General features: G+C 42.6%; 1 protein-coding gene across 6 annotated transcripts in view; it reads left to right on the top strand.

Annotated features, from left to right (window-relative positions):
• The window catches only part of LOC124111351 (peroxisomal sarcosine oxidase-like), a 40,662-nt gene that overhangs the window by 11,724 nt on the left and 10,206 nt on the right, over positions 1-18,732 (top strand). For 4 of the 6 annotated variants that reach the window (XM_048396147.1, XM_048396148.1, XM_048396146.1 and 1 more), the window contains 3 exons: positions 11,050-11,198; positions 13,230-13,443; positions 14,729-14,911. In XM_048396147.1, coding sequence (XP_048252104.1) covers positions 11,050-11,198; positions 13,230-13,443; positions 14,729-14,911 — 546 coding nt within the window. Of the gene's footprint in view, positions 1-1,859; positions 1,918-11,049; positions 11,199-11,259; positions 11,349-13,229; positions 13,444-14,728; positions 14,912-18,732 lie in introns of those variants that run through there. The other 2 variants (XM_048396150.1, XM_048396149.1) reach the window with 2 other exon arrangements.

The raw sequence follows: 18,732 nt of genomic DNA, 5'->3' as shown, positions 1-18,732 counted from the left end.
TTTTCCACAACATTAAATTTTAGTTAGTTTCTATTTCATTTCCCATTTTATGTCCCGTTGATACATCACACTGGGCAATTACGTGACACTAGGTATGCAATATACAGGTACGCGTGCGCGTATTTTAATGAAAAAAACTATTCGTCTTTTATTGCATAACGTTTGGCTGAATATCTTACATTCTAACGAAATCTCGAAATAATCATTTAATTACATGCGGTTTCGAACTGACCAGTGGGAATTATGTTTCAATGCGATTGAGGAAAACGTGAGTGAATATTGTGACACTAAAGCAACTTTTAACTGCATTGTCACTTTTGGTATGAAAAACGTAACAGCCTTCTTATGATAATTCTCATTAGTACGTTGTATCTAATTACAGTGTCGGCCTTATTTACAGGTGATTCTACAATACCTGCTCTCGGTCAATTACGATCTACCACACCACGCGTGAATAAACAGTTATGCAGGTGTTGCTGTGGGCAAATACCTAGCCTGAAAATGTTTATTTGTTTTGGATACATGTTTTACAAATGTTCGTTGATATGTGGATATATTAAGCACAAAGACAAAAAAATGTTTATGAAAGATGAATTAGTGCCTTGATATATTCATCGAGATGTGTATCATCGTTTAATGGGGTCATTCAATAAACGTATGTTTGGAGGAGATATCAAAGGAGCCGCCCAATATACACAGTGTCGTCCGGTGAACTACCACCCCACCCTGTCCATTAGAGTTATGTAATCGGTACACAAATATATTTGATGCGGTGTCAGTGCGGAAGGAGTTTGAATTACGTCCGCCACTTGCCACAGAAATCCTCAAAGTATAGAAACAATAAACAAGGTCAATCCGTACTAATTACCTAGTGACGCACGTAACAACGACTGTCAATAGGGAAAATGGTGAAAACAAATTGAAATAGATTTTAATAAAACATTATTGTACTAAAAAACTCGCAAAAGCGGTGCCTAAAATTGTTTGACCGTGTTATTATGTGTTGTAAACTGACGAATAGCAAGTAATTGTCATGCTGTACGCATAGTTCCATATACAAATTCAGTTATACAACCGGTATGAAACTGAGAACTGAAATACCAAGTACAACCTGCATTCACACACGGAAGCAATATACTTGTGTGTATGCCCTCTCCTCTAAAAAATGTATCACTAAAGTATTTGCATTGTAATAAATATAGTAATGATAAAACTTGGTAATTTGGTAGGTCTCCGACAGATATGATTTTCATTTTTACACCTTTGATTGATACGGATTACGTACCTGTAGTCTAGTCACTGTCTCTAATGTATCTGCTTGTTAGAAATTTCAAATGTCTTGTTATAGCACTGTTCCTAAAATACGGCAGTTTCTTTTATCGGGTATAAATAGTTGATTCGTCTTTTCACGCAGTCATTTTTACTTGATCGAATGATTTCCACAAAAAAATACGGCAGAGAGTTTTGTATTTTATTGTATTTTTAGAAGATTTTAGAAGATGCTTACATCACTGTATCTCAGAACGTAAAACTGATAACATTCAAACATGTAATTAGTACACAGTTAATTGTTACATATAATTTCCTGCATATTCCTTTTTGAACAAAAAGCCTACATGTATACTGATATCGGTGTCCACTGTTAAAAGGGTATTAGTGCAGTCAGCCATGGCAAATGGAGAGACAATAATAAGGTGATTAATTATAGTCTGTTGCAGAATATGCGATATAAGTGTAGTCATTGATACATATACAGATGAAATACACGATATGATGCAGTGCAAGAACAAATTAAGATACGGTTTCTATTAAAAATAATTATACGATTTTGGATTTAATTAGCATTTTTAAATTTTCAGGCCAACACGGCTGAGATACAGCATCGGCATACTCAAATGGAGTTGTTTTCTGCCAGTCGTAAGTTCATTGTTTGACTGAGCACACTCGTGTCGGGGTTGCGATATTTTCTTCTCTTTGTTGGCAGCCTGCCACCGGTCTGAATTTTGAGAAAGGTCTCGGCATGGGACTGTTAATTACTTCTTAATGATGTCTACAAGCTTACAAACTTGTAGATGTTGGGTGCGGTTAGGACCAAACTTTTTCAGCTCAGAGTGTTAGTGGTCCTGGAACCCATAGTGTCAAACAGGTTCTGCACAAAACGTCCATCAGATTCTACTGTTCAGCAACATTGTCACTGAATTTCAGAACTCTGGCATGATATAATAATCAAGGATTTCGAAGGTGAACGAGGGGAAAGGCAGACGCACGTGGATTTACCCTCAGGTTATTATTGTCTGGAGTTCACATTTTGGGGCATTTCATATACTAATTGAACAGAGTTTACCTGCACATGTCCGCTTTAGTGATACAGACTGTAACTAAAAATGCAGTGAGCCGTAGCTCTTAATCCCTTATAACAACGGTAACAACAACCAGGGTGAGGACACAGTAAGGTTAAACCGTGTCCAACAGACAATCTGAGGTGGCTATCTCCCATCAAGTCAGCTCTGTTTTTAAGCGCATAGTTACGTTTTTACATATTGAAATAAAAGGAATTAAAAAAATTATATTTAACAAACCTACACATTACCAAATACAAAACTTTATAACCCTTTCTAGACTTCGTTCCAATTAACCTGGATCATTCAACTCGCTCGCGAAGGTCGTATGCGACTTTAAAGTGAATACGTCTACAGTGTACAAGTAACTTTTAACTGTATCATATGTACTCATGACAAGCAATTATTTTCGTTCCTAATTCGAATGAGCACATTCTGAGGCTAAATCTGCAAAAGGACAGATAAAATATTTCTTTGTACAATGCAAACGATACAAACTTAGCGGCTGATAATAGAGACAATGATTTAATAATCTGCAATATATCAAGTGTTCTCGTTCAATCTATTGTACATATTGAAGTGATTGTAAAGTTTCAAGGAGTACTAAAATGTTGTGGTATTATGAATGTATTTAGAATATGAATAGCGAAAAACAGTCACCATATCGGATGTACATGTATAACTTGTCTTCCAACACCACGCTTGTGCCGAGGCCCATGGTCATAAAACTAATTGGTCCCATAAAAGGAGCAAATAGTTTCGCAGATACTTCTTGCTATGGTTCACTCCCAATTGTCAGACGACCTAATCATCAGTCAGACCAGTCAAGTGTGACCAGCGTACCTGCCTGGTTTTGGCTCCTAATTACTGAACTGCCCAATACTGTCATACTGTGGGCAGAGTAAGCGGCCTCGTTGAGTGATACAGACTAACCAGATTATGATTGTGTTTGTAAGTTGCGTTTAATCTGTGTCGGGTTGCAGTTGTTTTATTAGTCAAGACTAGGGGTAGTTTTTTCAATGAAACCTTTTAGCCGTTGAGTTTGTTTTGCATTCATTTCATTAAATACATTGTTAGGTAGAATAATAACACGTTATATGGATTAAACATCTCCCTAATCTGAGTATAATCTCACATGTACTCTAAGTACCGTACTATATTACTTTGCGGAGACACTGAGTATAATTTTTTAGTTGGCATTGTATGCTGTCTGATGACTAATTACACGCACCCAACATGGCACCTCCTACACCTCACTTCAGGCCTTAACAGGAGAAATGCCACTAAGTCTACGCAGGGAACAGCTAAGCTTAAATTTCTGGGCCGCGTCCCAATCAAACCCTCTCATCCAAAACTTAATAAACCAAAACATCAGCCCCCAAAACCAAGCTCTAGCTCGTAAACACCCCTTACTTACCCCAATATCCCAAAGAACAACAAACTACCTAAATGAACACCAAATTAAAAATCTTAAACAAAACTGCAAACAATCAAATATCTTCACCCCTAAACTTAAAATACCCAAAATAGACACAACACTAGCTAGCCAAATAAATAAACAAACCGACCCAAACATAGCTAAAACTACCACACTAGCATACATACACGAAAATTGGCCAAATTGGTGTCACATTTACACGGACGGATCCTCAGATCCGACCTCCAAACACACAGGTTTCGGAGTCCATACCACACATTCAACTAAAACCACACAATCCTTCCGACTCCCAAACAACCAATCAATATTCACGGCAGAACTAATGGGCATGGCCTCAGCCCTCCATAATCAAGAATCCAAAAACCACAAAAAAATCCTAATACTTACCGACTCCCTAAGTGGACTGCAAGCCCTCCAAAACAAAAATACCAAAAAACGACCTAAATTAATAAATCAAATACTTAAAAGCTCCAACGACCTAACTAAGGCAGGCAAACAAATAACCTTCTTGTGGATACCCGCCCACGTAGGAATATACGGTAATGAAAACGCCGATAAAGCAGCTAAACTATCCCTCAAAATCCCAGAAATAAGCTTAAACTTACCCATCTCAAAATCAGAAATTAAAAGTGTAAACAAGCAAAAAATCACCAAAAAATGGCATAACCTATATCTAAACTCAAATAGCCAAATCAAAAAAGTGCTCAGCAAACCACTAACCAAACCAAAAATTCTCCATCCATCCAAAAAAATCGACAGAGTAATCACTAAACTCCAAACAGGACACACCAACCTAAATAACCACCTAAAAATTTTTAAAAAACACACTACAGGTAACTGCCCACACTGCAAACAACCAGAAACCCCAGAACACGCACTCATCCACTGCACACACTACCTAACACATCGAACCGCATTACAAACCACCCTCAATCTAAACAAGGCTCTAACTCTAGGAGCAATACTAAACCCACAAAATAAACTAGAAAACTTCAAGGCCTTAGGCGTATTCTTAATCAAAACGGAACTAATAAAACGCATCTAAAAACACAATAACTCACCAAATCAAAATCACATAAACAAACAAACATCCGCCATACCCAGCTCCCTTAGTTCTCCTCCCCAATCCCATCGGCATCTATTCCAAATCTCAAAATTCCCAAATTCTATATAAGCAACCCCTAAAACCCCCCTCTTGGGTTGCACAGACCACCTTCGCCCCTTTCGGAAACACATTAAATGGCCTGGCCGGGCCCGTGTGCGAAATACGCATCAGTCGGAAAGCGCACGTTAAATCTCCAAAGTAAGTAAGTAACTGAGTATAATTTTTTAGTTGGCATTGTATGCTGTCTGATGACTTTACACAAATCCCTGCATTCAATAGACCCGTGAAGATCTTCAACAAACCATTCTTGGCGTAAAAGGGCGACAGCGCTTGTCGTAAGAAGCGACTACCGGGATCGGGTGGTCAGGCTCGCTGACTTGGTTGATGCATGTCATCGTATCCCAATTGCGTGGATCGATGCACATGATGTCAATCACTGGATTGTCTGGTCCAGACTCGATTATTTACAGACCGCCGTAATACAGCTGAAATATTGCTAAGTGTGGCGTTATACAACAAACAAACAAACAAACAAAACACAAAAAGAGAAAGTGTATGAGTACTAAAACTTGCAATAGATATGCGTACCCTACGTACACACATGAGTCCCATTCGACAGTCTACAACACACGAATAACTGTCAAAAAAGTTTGGGTACCCCTTCTGTTCAGGCAAGTTATTATTAAAATCCTTTTCAATTTGTTTTCATCCTTTTTCCCTATTCCATGCATGTTTATGTTGCTACATCTTATTGCTCATGTTTCCAAGTATTGTAAAACACTTTAATGTTTCTCCTTCTTAATCTAACGTTATAACATTTCCGGTCATTGCCATCATCTAATACACAAGAGATGATACCAAGATATATTTTATTCGGTTTTATGGTCTATGCGGTCTTACAATTGATTTTATTAGTCTTTAAATCTTATGTCTAGTAAATATTTTCACAAACAGGGCTGTTAACTGATATAAGGAATGTGACATCCAGTTGAGGACTGAATACGACGTACGTTAGTCTGGTAACGACATTTCTACAATAATTTTTTGAATAAACCGTTAATACGCCAGTTGTGACAGGGATGATGGTATGGTAGATGTAGCAGACATATTGGCAGCCGTTGTTACGCGAGTCACTAGGTTATTAGTACGGCATTGGCCTTGTTGATTGGTACTATACTTTCTGTGGCCACTGGCGGACGTAATTCAAACTCTTTCCACACTGACATCGCACCAAATATATTTGTGTACCGATTACATAACTCTTACTGACAGGGTAGGGTGGTAGTTAACGCGAAACGGACGACACTGTGTATATTGAGCGGCTCCTTTGATATCGCCTCACAACATACTTTTAATGAATGACCAATTAAACGATGATACACATCAGGATCGCGGAGAAAATACAAGCTTCGTTCGCGTTGAATAGATATATCAAGGCACAAATTCATCTTTCATAAACTTTTTGTGTCTTGGTGCTTAATATATCCACATATCAACGAAAATATGTAATACATGTATCCACAAAAATAAACATGTACAGGCTAGGTATTTGCCCACAGCAACACCTGCATAACTGTTTATTCACGCGTGGTGTGGCAGATTGTAATTGACCGACAACAAGTATTGTAGAATCACCTGTAAATAAGGCCGACACTGTAATTAGACACAACGTACTAATGAGAATATGAGAATTATCATAAGAAGGCTGTTACGTTTTTCTTAACTATTACCATTTTCATACCAAAAGTGACAATGCAGTTAAAAGTTGCTTTAGTGTCACAATATTCACTCACGTTTTCCTCAATCGCATTGAAACATAATTCCTACTGGTCAGTTCGACACTGCTTGTAATTAAATAATTATTTCGAGATTTCGTTAGAATGTAAGATATTCAGCCAAACGTTATGCAATAAAAGACGAATAGTTTCTTTCCATTAAAATACGCGCACGCGTACCTGTCACGTAATTGCACAGTGGGATGTATCAACGGGTCATAAAATGGGAAATGAAATAGAAACTAACTAAAATTTAATGTTGTACACGCACATGAATTCGTATGATAAACTGTCAAAACGTTTTGAGAGATAAGGCCGGGTTCATTAAAGATGTTGGGTGCGGTTAGGACCAAACTTTTTCAGCTCAGAGTGTTAGTGGTCCTGGAACCCATAGTGTCAAACAGGTTCTGCACAATACGTCCATCAGATTCTACTGTTCAGCAACATTGTCACTGAATTTCAGAACTCTGGCATGATATAATAATCAAGGATTTCGAAGGCAAAACCTTTTCTCGCCCATGGGCGAAATATTTCAATAAATCTGTAAAATAGCTGAATTGAGTAAAATTGAGTTACATTATGTGCCATGAAAATAGTAAGAACACCTGCATGTATTTGCGAAACAAAAACATAAGTTTTAAGTATTTAAAATATTCTCGCCCATGGGCCAAACCCTTTTCTCGCCCATGGGCGAAATATTTCAATATCGCTATAAAATCGTGGATTTAAGTTAAAATGAGTTAAATTTTGTGTCATGATACTTAAATAAATACATTTAATGTATTTGCGAAACAAAAACATGAGTTTTGAGTAAAGGAACATATTCTCGCCCATGGGCCTACCCATGGGCCAGACTTCGCCCACGGGCAGGCCCATGGGCCACATAGTCTAAATATTGAGTTTTTGAACATTTTTTTTTCATTAATTTTTTTGTCATGATACTTCAATGAATACATTTAATGTATTTGCGAAACAAAATCATGATTTTTAAGTAAAGGAACATATTCTCGCCAATGGGCCTGCCCATGGGCCAAACCTTTTTCTCGCCCATGGGCGAAATATTTCAATATCGCTATAAAATCGTTGAATTAAGTTAAAATGATTTAAATTTTGTGTCATGATACTTCTTTCAATACATTTAATGCATTTGCGAAACAAAATCATGAGTTTTAAGTACAGGAACATATTCTCGCCCATGGGCCAAACCTTTTCCTCGCCCATGGGCGAAATATTTCAATATCGCTATAAAATCGTTGAATTAAGTTAAAATGAGTTAAATTTTGTGTCATGATACTTGACTGAATACATTAAATGTATTTGCGAAACAAAAACATGAGTTTTAAGTAAAGGAACATATTCTCGCCCATGGGCGACATAGTCTAAATATTGAGTTTTTGAACATTTTTTTTTCATTAATTTTTTTGTCATGATACTTCAATGAATACATTTAATGTATTTGCGAAACAAAATCATGAGTTTTAAGTAAAGGAACATATTCTCGCCCATGGGCCTGCCCATGGGCCAAACCTTTTTCTCGCCCATGGGCGAAATATTTCAATATCGCTATAAAATCGTTGAATTAAGTTAAAATGAGTTAAATTTTGTGTCATGATACTTCAATAAATACATTTAATGCATTTGCGAAACAAAATCATGAGTTTTAAGTACAGGAACATATTCTCGCCCATGGGCCAAACCTTTTCCTCGCCCATGGGCGAAATATTTCAATATCGCTATAAAATCGTTGAATTAAGTTAAAATGAGTTAAATTTTGTGTCATGATACTTGACTGAATACATTAAATGTATTTGCGAAACAAAAACATGAGTTTTAAGTAAAGGAACATATTCTCGCCCATGGGCCTGCCCATGGGCCTACCCAAGGGCCAGACTTCGCCCATGGGCAGGCCCATGGGCGACATAGTCTAAATATTGAGTTTTTGAACATTTTTTTTTCATTATTTTTTTTGTCATGATACTTCAATGAATACATTTAATGTATTTGCGAAACAAAATCATGAGTTTTAAGTAAAGGAACATATTCTCGCCCATGGGCCTGCCCATGGGCCAAACCTTTTTCTCGCCCATGGGCGAAATATTTCAATATCGCTATAAAATCGTTGAATTAAGTTAAAATGAGTTAAATTTTGTGTCATGATACTTCAATAAATACATTTAATGCATCTGCGAAACAAAATCATGAGTTTTAAGTACAGGAACATATTCTCGCCCATGGGCCAAACCTTTTCCTCGCCCATGGGCGAAATATTTCAATATCGCTATAAAATCGTTGAATTAAGTTAAAATGAGTTAAAGTTTGTGTCATGATACTTGACTGAATACATTAAATGTATTTGCGAAACAAAAACATGAGTTTTAAGTAAAGGAACATATTCTCGCCCATGGGCCTACCCAAGGGCCAGACTTCGCCCATGGGCAGGCCCATGGGCGACATAGTCTAAATATTGAGTTTTTAAACAATTGTTTTTTCATTTTTTCTTCCTTGGTATGTTCCCATGAAAACGGCATGTTTAATTTTGTAAATACCTTTAACCGAGACTGGGCAAAGAGCGTAGAGTTTCTGGACTTTTGGGTTTCCAGAATTAAAATGGGACGTGTTAAAGCCTCACAACCATAGTCAAGTTTTGATCTGATAAGAGATTTGTAGAGGTCCAGCTGAGTGTCCCTCGATGTGCCCCAAGATGTGCTTGAAATTGCCCGTAATACGTTCAGGTCTTTTTGGCATCTGTTTTCCACATATTCTAAATGCTTGCGCCAAGTGAGGTGTTGATCAAGGATCACCCCAAGAAATATTGCAGAATTTTCAAATTTGATAGGTTTGCCTTTTATGGAGACACGGGGTATCATAGCATCTTTCCCCCGGCGTTTGAATAGAACTCCAACAGTTTTTTCACTTGAAAGGGTGAATCCCCATTTATTGCACCATTGATGTACTCCGTCCAGGGCTGACTGGAGTTTTTTTCTGATTTGTGAAATATCTCTGTGCTTTCACAATTTTTTTAGTGGGGTGTAGGATTTTAGGTTTGGCTAGTGGTTTCCTGAGTACTTTTTTGATTGGGCTATTTGAGTTTTGATATTAATTGTGCCATTTTTGGGTAATGTTTTTGTTTGTTTACACTTTTAATTTCTGATTTTGAGATGGGCAGGTTTAAGCTTATTTCTGGTATTTTGAGAGATAAAAGTGTAAACAAGCAAAAAATCACAAAAAATGGCATAACCTATATCTTAACTCAAATAGCCAAATCAAAAAAGTGCTCAGCAACCACTAACCAAACCAAAAATTCTCCATCCATCCAAAAAAATCGACAGAGTAATCACTAAACTCCAAACAGGACACACCAACCTAAATAACCACCTAAAATTTTTTAAAAAACACACTACAGGTAACTGCCCACACTGCAAACAACTAGAAACCCCAGAACACGCACTCATCTACTGCACACACTACCTAACACATCGAACCGCATTACAAACCACCCTCAATCTAAACAAGGCTCTCACTCTAGAAGCAATACTAAACCCTCAAAATAAACTAGAAAACTTCAAGGCCTTAGGCGTATTCTTAATCAAAACGGAACTAATAAAACGCATCTAAAAACACTATAACCTACCAAATCAAAATCACATAAACAAACAAACATCCACCATACCCAGCTCCCTTAGTTCTCCTCCTCAATCCCATCGGCATCTATTCCAAATCTCAAAATTCCCAAATTCTATATAAGCAACCCCTAAAGCCCCCTCTTGGGTTGCACACACCACTTTCGCCCCTTTCGGAAACACATTAAATGGCCTGGCCGGGCCCGTGTGCGAAATACGCATCAGTCGGAAAGCGCACGTTAAATCTCCAAAGTAAGTAAGTAAGTACTCGTATTTTTCTCATTTAATTCATGCTCGCGTTAATCTTTGTTGACACCCGGCCTCTCTGCTCATCGCCGCTCGGCTACAATAGTGCCTATGCGATGTAAAATTTCACTCACTCACTCGACGGTGAAATATGCTTGTCGTAAGAGGCGACTAACAGGATCGGGTGGTCAGGCTCGCTGACTTGGTTGATGCATGCCATCGATCCCAATTGCGTGGATCGATGCTCATGATGTCAAACACTGGATTGTCTGGTCCAGACTCGATTATTTACAGACCGCCATCATATAGCTGGAATATTGCTGCGTGCGGCGTTAAGCAACAAACAAACAAACAAGTGAGCAACTTTCCGTTCCCGTGAAGTTGTTGTGATTACTAAAGCGAGACATAAGTGCAGTTCCCGGTGTTCAGGGGTTCAAGTAGAACAGTTGAAGTCCTTAGAGACAAACGTATTTCACCGGTTTCCTGTAAAGTGTAAACACTCTGTAACGGAAAACTTCTCTCACAGTTCCCGCTTCCACACAGTCGGGGCAGCTCTCACGGCCAGTCTCGCATCACCCGCAAGGCCTACCCCCAGGACTTCTACACAGAGATGATGCATGAAGCCACCGACATCTGGCGGCAACTGGAGAGAGAAGCCGGGTGGGAGGTGTTCAGGTGAGTGGCCGGGTGGAAGGTGTTCAGGTGAGGAAAGAGTCCGGATGGGAGGTGTTGAGGTGAGGAGAGAGGCTGGATGGGAGGTGTTCAGGTGAGAGGCCGGGTGGGAGGTGTTAAGGTGAGGAGAGAGGCCGGGTGGGAGGTGTTCAGGTGAGAGGCCGGGTGGGAGATGTGAAGGTGAGGAGAGAGGCCGGGTGGGATGTGTTCAGGTGAGAGGCCGGGTGGGAGGTGTTGAGGTGAGGAGAGAGGCCGGGTGGGAGGTGTTGAGATGAGAGGCCGGGTGGGAGGTGATGAGGTGAAGAAAGAGTCCGGGTGGGAGGTGTTGAGATGAGGAGAGTGTTGAGGTGAGGAGAGAGGCGGGGTACGGAGGTGTTGAGGTGAGGAGAGAGGCCGGGTGGGTTGTGTTGAGGTGAGGAGAGAGGCCGGGTGTTGAGGTGAGGAGAGAGGCCGGGTGGGAGGTGTTGAGGGTGTTGAGGTGAGGAGAGAGGCGGGGTACGGAGGTGTTGAGGTGAGGAGAGAGGCCGGGTGGGAGGTGTTGAGGTGAGGAGAGAGGCCGGGTGTTGAGGTGTTGAGGTTGTTGAGGTGAGGAGAGAGGCCGGGTGGGAGGTGTTGAGGTTGTTGAGGTGAGGAGAGAGGCCGGGTGGGAGGTGTTGAGGTGAGAGGCCGGGTGGGAGGTGTTGAGGTGAGGAGAGAGGCCGGGTGGGAGGTGTTGAGATGAGAGGCCGGATGGGAGGTGATGAGGTGAAGAAAGAGTCCGGGTGGGAGGTGTTGAGATGAGGAGAGTGTTGAGGTGAGGAGAGAGGCGGGGTACGGAGGTGTTGAGGTGAGGAGAGAGGCCGGGTGGGAGGTGTTGAGGTGAGGAGAGAGGCGGGGTACGGAGGTGTTGAGGTGAGGAGAGAGGCCGGGTGTTGAGGTGAGGAGAGAGGCCGGATGGGAGGTGTTGAGGGTGTTGAGGTGAGGAGAGAGGCGGGGTACGGAGGTGTTGAGGTGAGGAGAGAGGCCGGGTGGGAGGTGTTGAGGTGAGGAGAGAGGCGGGGTACGGAGGTGTTGAGGTGAGGAGAGAGGCCGGGTGGGAGGTGTTGAGGTGAGGAGAGAGGCCGGGTGGGAGGTGTTGAGGTGAGGAGAGAGGCCTGGTGGGAGGTGTTGAGGTGAGGAGAGAGGCCGGGTGGGAGGTGTTGAGGTGAGGAGAGAGGCCGGGTGGGAGGTGTTGAGGTGAGGAGAGAGGCGGGGTACGGAGGTGTTGAGGTGAGGAGAGAGGCCGGGTGGGAGGTGTTGAGGTGAGGAGAGAGGCCGGGTGGGAGGTGTTGAGGTGAGGAGAGAGGCCAGGTGGGAGGTGTTGAGGTGAGGAGAGAGGCCGGGTGGGAGGTGTTGAGGTTGTTGAGGTGAGGAGAGAGGCCGGGTGGGAGGTGTTGAGGTTGTTGAGGTGAGGAGAGAGGCCGGGTGGGAGGTGTTGAGGTGAGGAGAGAGGCCGGGTGGGAGGTGAGGAGAGAGGCCGGGTGGGAGGTGTCGAGGTTGTTGAGGTGAGGAGAGAGGCCGGGTGGGAGGTGTTGAGGTGAGGAGAGAGGCGGGGTACGGAGGTGTTGAGGTGAGGAGAGAGGCCGGGTGGGTTGTGTTGAGGTGAGGAGAGAGGCCGGGTGTTGAGGTGAGGAGAGAGGCCGGGTGGGAGGTGTTGAGGGTGTTGAGGTGAGGAGAGAGGCGGGGTACGGAGGTGTTGAGGTGAGGAGAGAGGCCGGGTGGGAGGTGTTGAGGTGAAGAAAGAGTCCGGGTGGGAGGTGTTGAGATGAGGAGAGTGTTGAGGTGAGGAGAGAGGCGGGGTACGGAGGTGTTGAGGTGAAGTAGAGAGGCCGGGTGGGAGGTGTTGAGGTGAGGAGAGAGGCGGGGTACGGAGGTGTTGAGGTGAGGAGAGAGGCCGGGTGTTGAGGCGAGGAGAGAGGCCGGGTGGGAGGTGTTTAGGCTAGGTGAACCTGTCCTTAATATTAATCCCGTGATAACCAGTGCGCTATACGATGCGATGTACTGTTATTTCTGTAGGCCCGCTGGTTACCTGGCTATAGGGGAACATAACGGTGTATTTCTTAAGGATAACGTCAGTTCCCTCACGCGGAACGACGCTCCGTTCCAATACCTGCCACCACCCGACTTCCGCCGTCGCTACCCTATGCTGGCATACCCCGACAACTTCGCTGCCATCGTCGACACCGACGGGGGCATTCTTCGGGCCGACAAGGCGCTCCTTGCCTACCAGGTAGTTAAATGAAATTCTGAGAGAGAGAGAGATTTATTTCTGTATAAATTACCACCAAAGACAATAAATAGATCTTCATTGTGCACCCCCCCCCCACCCCCCCACCACCCCCCACCACCCCCACCCCCCACCCCCCACCCCCACCCCCCCTTTTCAAAAAAGCTGTATCCGCCCATGTCATCCCTTATGAAGATCGGACCTACGGCGATTCCTATTTCCAAAACGGTCAAATGTCATGAAAGAACACATAGTTAACACATTGTGTCGACATAATGCGTACTATTTCATGCATTACTACTCGTAAAAAGACAATGACACAAATATAAAATATCGATAAACCGTTTTAAAAAAAAATCAATTTATTTTAGTTTCCAAATTCTGTCCTCGATAGCAGCTCTAGACGCGTTGTCAGAGGTTTGGCCACAGAAGGTCTCAGATTTCGTATCTCATACCTCAGGTTGATCACCCTCAATAATGCAGTGTACCATATATCCTTTCTATTACGATTTCTACCCTGGTCCTATTTGCAACTACACCTTAATTTGGATTCCAGTTTGCGTGACACGACGTCAACAATAGACATCCAACAAAACTACACCGTTCTTTCATGAGTGTCCCGTGAAGTTCCGAGTCAGAATTTGTCTTCTGCAGGCCGACCGATGATTATTCTGTCAATCACTGGATTGTCTGGTCCACCGCGTTGGGGTTTCCTCCCACACTAATCTGAGATTAGCTGATAAGTACACTACTGTTAAAAGCAGAGTTAAACCCAACTCACTCACTCACTCACTACGTACTGAGAAGACGGTATCTCGAACGCTCACTTGGACGCGGCCACAAGTTTAAATGTAGATCTGTACCGAAATCGCGTTCAGAGGAGGCATTTTGATTGGTTGGCCTCTGCTGATTTAACTCTATGGTACATGAAGCTGGTGACGTCACTTCCTTAACGACGCTATGGAGGCAGATATACACGGTATATATCTTAATAAAATGGAGATGTTAGACACTTGATAATCGAGGCTGGATTTGTTATCCGTACTCTCTCTCTCCCCCCCCCCCCCCCCCCCCCCCTCCCCCCTCCAAAAAACAAACAAACCCCAAAACACAAAACAACAACAACAACAACAAAAACAAAAAAAAACAAAAAAAAGTGGCGACGCGACTCGAAGGGGTGACTATAATACTGTAAACACACTGACGTTCTGTTGACTTTTACCCAACCCATATGTCTTTGACCACGGTCTCAAAGATAAAGTAATTCAATACTAATAAAATGTTTCAGACAACGTTCAAGAAATATGGAGGACGCCTTATCGACGGTGCCATGGTAACCAATATCAGACGAGGTAATATTATTACCCTGGAGACGCCCAACGCCACCTACCGGGGTAGAAGCGTGATCATATGTCCAGGTCCCTGGGCGTCCCAGATACTTCGTCCATTTGGCGTCAAGCTTCCACTTAAGGTACCTCTCGTCAACTGTGCGTGACCAAGTAATTAATGCATAAATAAGCCTGTGTGGGGAATGGCGGGTGTCTTGTCTAACATACCAATATACCACTGTGCGTCAGTAAATATATACCATTGTCACTATATATTACCGTGCGTATATACGATAGCACTGTACATATGTACCATTGGATATACAAGTGTGTACCTCTGTACGACTGTGTACCAGGTTTGACTGTGTACCAGGTTTGACGGATCTGTGTGTTGTACTGACGTCTTGTCAGTGTACCAGGTTATACGGATCTGTGTGTTGTACTGACGTCTTGACTGTGTACCAGGTTATACGGATCTGTGTGTTGTACTGACGTCTTGACTGTGTACCAGGTTATGCGTATCTGTGTGTTGTACTGACGTATGACTGCGTAAGGTTATACGGATCTGTGTGTTGTACTGACGTCTTGTCAGTGTACCAGGTTATGCGTATCTGTGTGTTGTACTGACGTCTTGACTTTGTACCAGGTTATACGTATCTGTGTGTTGTACTGACGTCTTGTCAGTGTACCAGGTTATGCGTATCTGTGTGCTGTACTGACGTCTTGACTTTGTACCAGGTTATACGGATCTGTGTGCTGTACTGACGTCTTGACTTTGTACCAGGTTATACGTATCTGTGTGTTGTACTGACGTCTTGTCAGTGTACCAGGTTATACGGATCTGTGTGTTGTACTGACGTCTTGTCAGTGTACCAGGTTATACGTATCTGTGTGCTGTACTGACGTCTTGTCAGTGTACCAGGTTATGCGTATCTGTGTGTTGTACTGACGTCTTGTCAGTGTACCAGGTTATGCGTATCTGTGTGTTGTACCGACTTCTTGACTTTGTACCAGGTTATACGGATCTGTGTGTTGTACTGACGTCTTGTCAGTGTACCAGGTTATACGTATCTGTGTGTTGTACTGACGTCTTGTCAGTGTATCAGGTTATACGGATCTGTGTGTTGTACCGACGTCTTGACTGTGTACAAGGTTATACGTATCTGTGTGTTGTACTGACGTCTTGACTTTGTACCAGGTTATACGTATCTGTGTGTTGTACTGACGTCCTGACTGTGTACAAGGTTATACGTATCTGTGTGTTGTACTGACGTCCTGACTGTGTACAAGGTTATGCGTATCTGTGTGCTGTACTGACGTCTTGACTTTGAACCAGGTTATACGTATCTGTGTGCTGTACTCACGTCTTGTCAGTTTACCAGGTTATGCGTATCTGTGTGCTTTACTGACGTCTTGACTTTGTACCAGGTTATACGTATCTGTGTGCTGTACTCACGTCTTGTCCGTGTACCAGGTTATGCGTATCTGTGTGCTGTACTCACGTCTTGACTTTGTACAAGGTTATACGTATCTGTGTGCTGTACTGACGTCTTGACTGTGTACAAGGTTATGCGTATTTGTGTGTTGTACTGACGTCTTGTCAGTGTACCAGGTTATGCGTATCTGTGTGTTGTACTGACGTCTTGTCAGTGTACCAGGTTATACGTATCTGTGTGTTGTACTGACGTCTTGACTGTGTACAAGGTTATGCGTATTTGTGTGTTGTACTGACGTCTTGTCAGTGTACCAGGTTATGCGTATCTGTGTGTTGTACTGACGTCTTGTCTGTGTACCAGGTTATACGTATCTGTGTGTTGTACTGACGTCTTGTCAGTGTACCAGGTTATACGTATCTGTGTGTTGTACTGACGTCTTGTCAGTGTACCAGGTTATACGTATCTGTGTGTTGTACTGACGTCTTGTCTGTGTACCAGGTTATACGTATCTGTGTGTTGTACTGACGTCTTGTCAGTGTACCAGGTTATACGTATCTGTGTGTTGTACTGACGTCTTGTCAGTGTACCAGGTTATACGTATCTGTGTGTTGTACTGACGTCTTGTCTGTGTACCAGGTCATACGGATCTGTGTGTTGTACTGACGTCTTGACTTTGTACCAGGTTATACGGATCTGTGTGTTGTACTGACGTCTTGACTTTGTACCAGGTTATACGTATCTGTGTGCTGTACTCACGTCTTGACTTTGTACAAGGTTATACGTATCTGTGTGTTGTACTGACGTCCTGACTGTGTACCAGGTTATACATATCTGTGTGCTGTACTGACGTCCTGACTGTGTACCAGGTTATACATATCTGTGTGCTGTACTGACGTCCTGACTGTGTACCAGGTTATACGTATCTGTGTGTTGTACTGACGTCTTGACTGTGTACCAGGTTATACGTATCTGTGTGTTGTACTGACGTCTTGTCTGTGTACCAGGTTATACGTATCTGTGTGTTGTACTGACGTCTTGACTGTGTACCAGGTTATACGTATCTGTGTGTTGTACTGACGTCTTGACTGTGTACCCGGTAAGACGTATCTGTGTGTTGTACTGACGTCTTGACTTTGTACCAGGTTATACGTATCTGTGTGTTGTACTGACGTCTTGTCTGTGTACCAGGTTATACGTATCTGTGTGCTGTACTGACGTCTTGACTTTGTACCAGGTTATACGTATCTGTGTGTTGTACTGACGTCTTGTCAGTGTACCAGGTTATACGTATCTGTGTGTTGTACTGACGTCCTGACTGTGTACAAGGTTATACGTATCTGTGTGTTGTACTGACGTCTTGACTTTGTACCAGGTTATACGTATCTGTGTGTTGTACTGACGTCCTGACTGTGTATCAGGTTATACGTATCTGTGTGTTGTACTGACGTCTTGACTTTGTACCAGGTTATACGTATCTGTGTGTTGTACTGACGTCCTGACTGTGTACCAGGTTATACATATCTGTGTGCTGTACTGACGTCTTGACTGTACCAGGTTATACGGATCTGTGTGTTGTACTGACGTCTTGACTGTACCAGGTTATACGGATCTGTGTGCTGTACTGACGTCTTGACTGTGTATCAGGTTATACGTATCTGTGTGTTGTACTGACGTCTTGACTTTGTACCAGGTTATACGTATCTGTGTGTTGTACTGACGTCCTGACTGTGTACCAGGTTATACATATCTGTGTGCTGTACTGACGTCTTGACTGTACCAGGTTATACGGATCTGTGTGTTGTACTGACGTCTTGTCAGTGTACCAGGTTATACGTATCTGTGTGTTGTACTGACGTCTTGACTTTGTACCAGGTTATACGGATCTGTGTGTTGTACTGACGTCTTGACTTTGTACCAGGTTATACGTATCTGTGTGTTGTACTGACGTCCTGACTGTGTACCAGGTTATACATATCTGTGTGCTGTACTGACGTCTTGACTGTACCAGGTTATACGGATCTGTGTGTTGTACTGACGTCTTGTCAGTGTACCAGGTTATACGTATCTGTGTGTTGTACTGACGTCTTGACTTTGTACCAGGTTATACGTATCTGTGTGTTGTACTGACGTCCTGACTGTGTATCAGGTTATACGTATCTGTGTGTTGTACTGACGTCCTGACTGTGTACCAGGTTATACATATCTGTGTGCTGTACTGACGTCTTGACTTTGTACCAGGTTATACGTATCTGTGTGCTGTACTGACGTCTTGACTTTGTACCAGGTTATGCGGATCTGTGTGTTGTACTGACGTCTTGACTTTGTACCAGGTTATACGTATCTGTGTGTTGTACTGACGTCCTGACTGTGTACCAGGTTATACATATCTGTGTGCTGTACTGACGTCTTGACTGTACCAGGTTATACGGATCTGTGTGTTGTACTGACGTCTTGTCAGTGTACCAGGTTATACGTATCTGTGTGTTGTACTGACGTCTTGACTTTGTACCAGGTTATACGTATCTGTG

Source organism: Haliotis rufescens, unplaced genomic scaffold (assembly GCF_023055435.1).
Source record: "Haliotis rufescens isolate VD_foot unplaced genomic scaffold, xgHalRufe1.0.p SCAF_15, whole genome shotgun sequence".
Classification (NCBI taxonomy): Eukaryota; Metazoa; Mollusca; class Gastropoda; order Lepetellida; family Haliotidae; genus Haliotis; species Haliotis rufescens.
The sequence above is the reverse complement of the archived record's forward strand: the minus strand, read 5'-3'. Positions and strand labels throughout refer to the sequence as shown.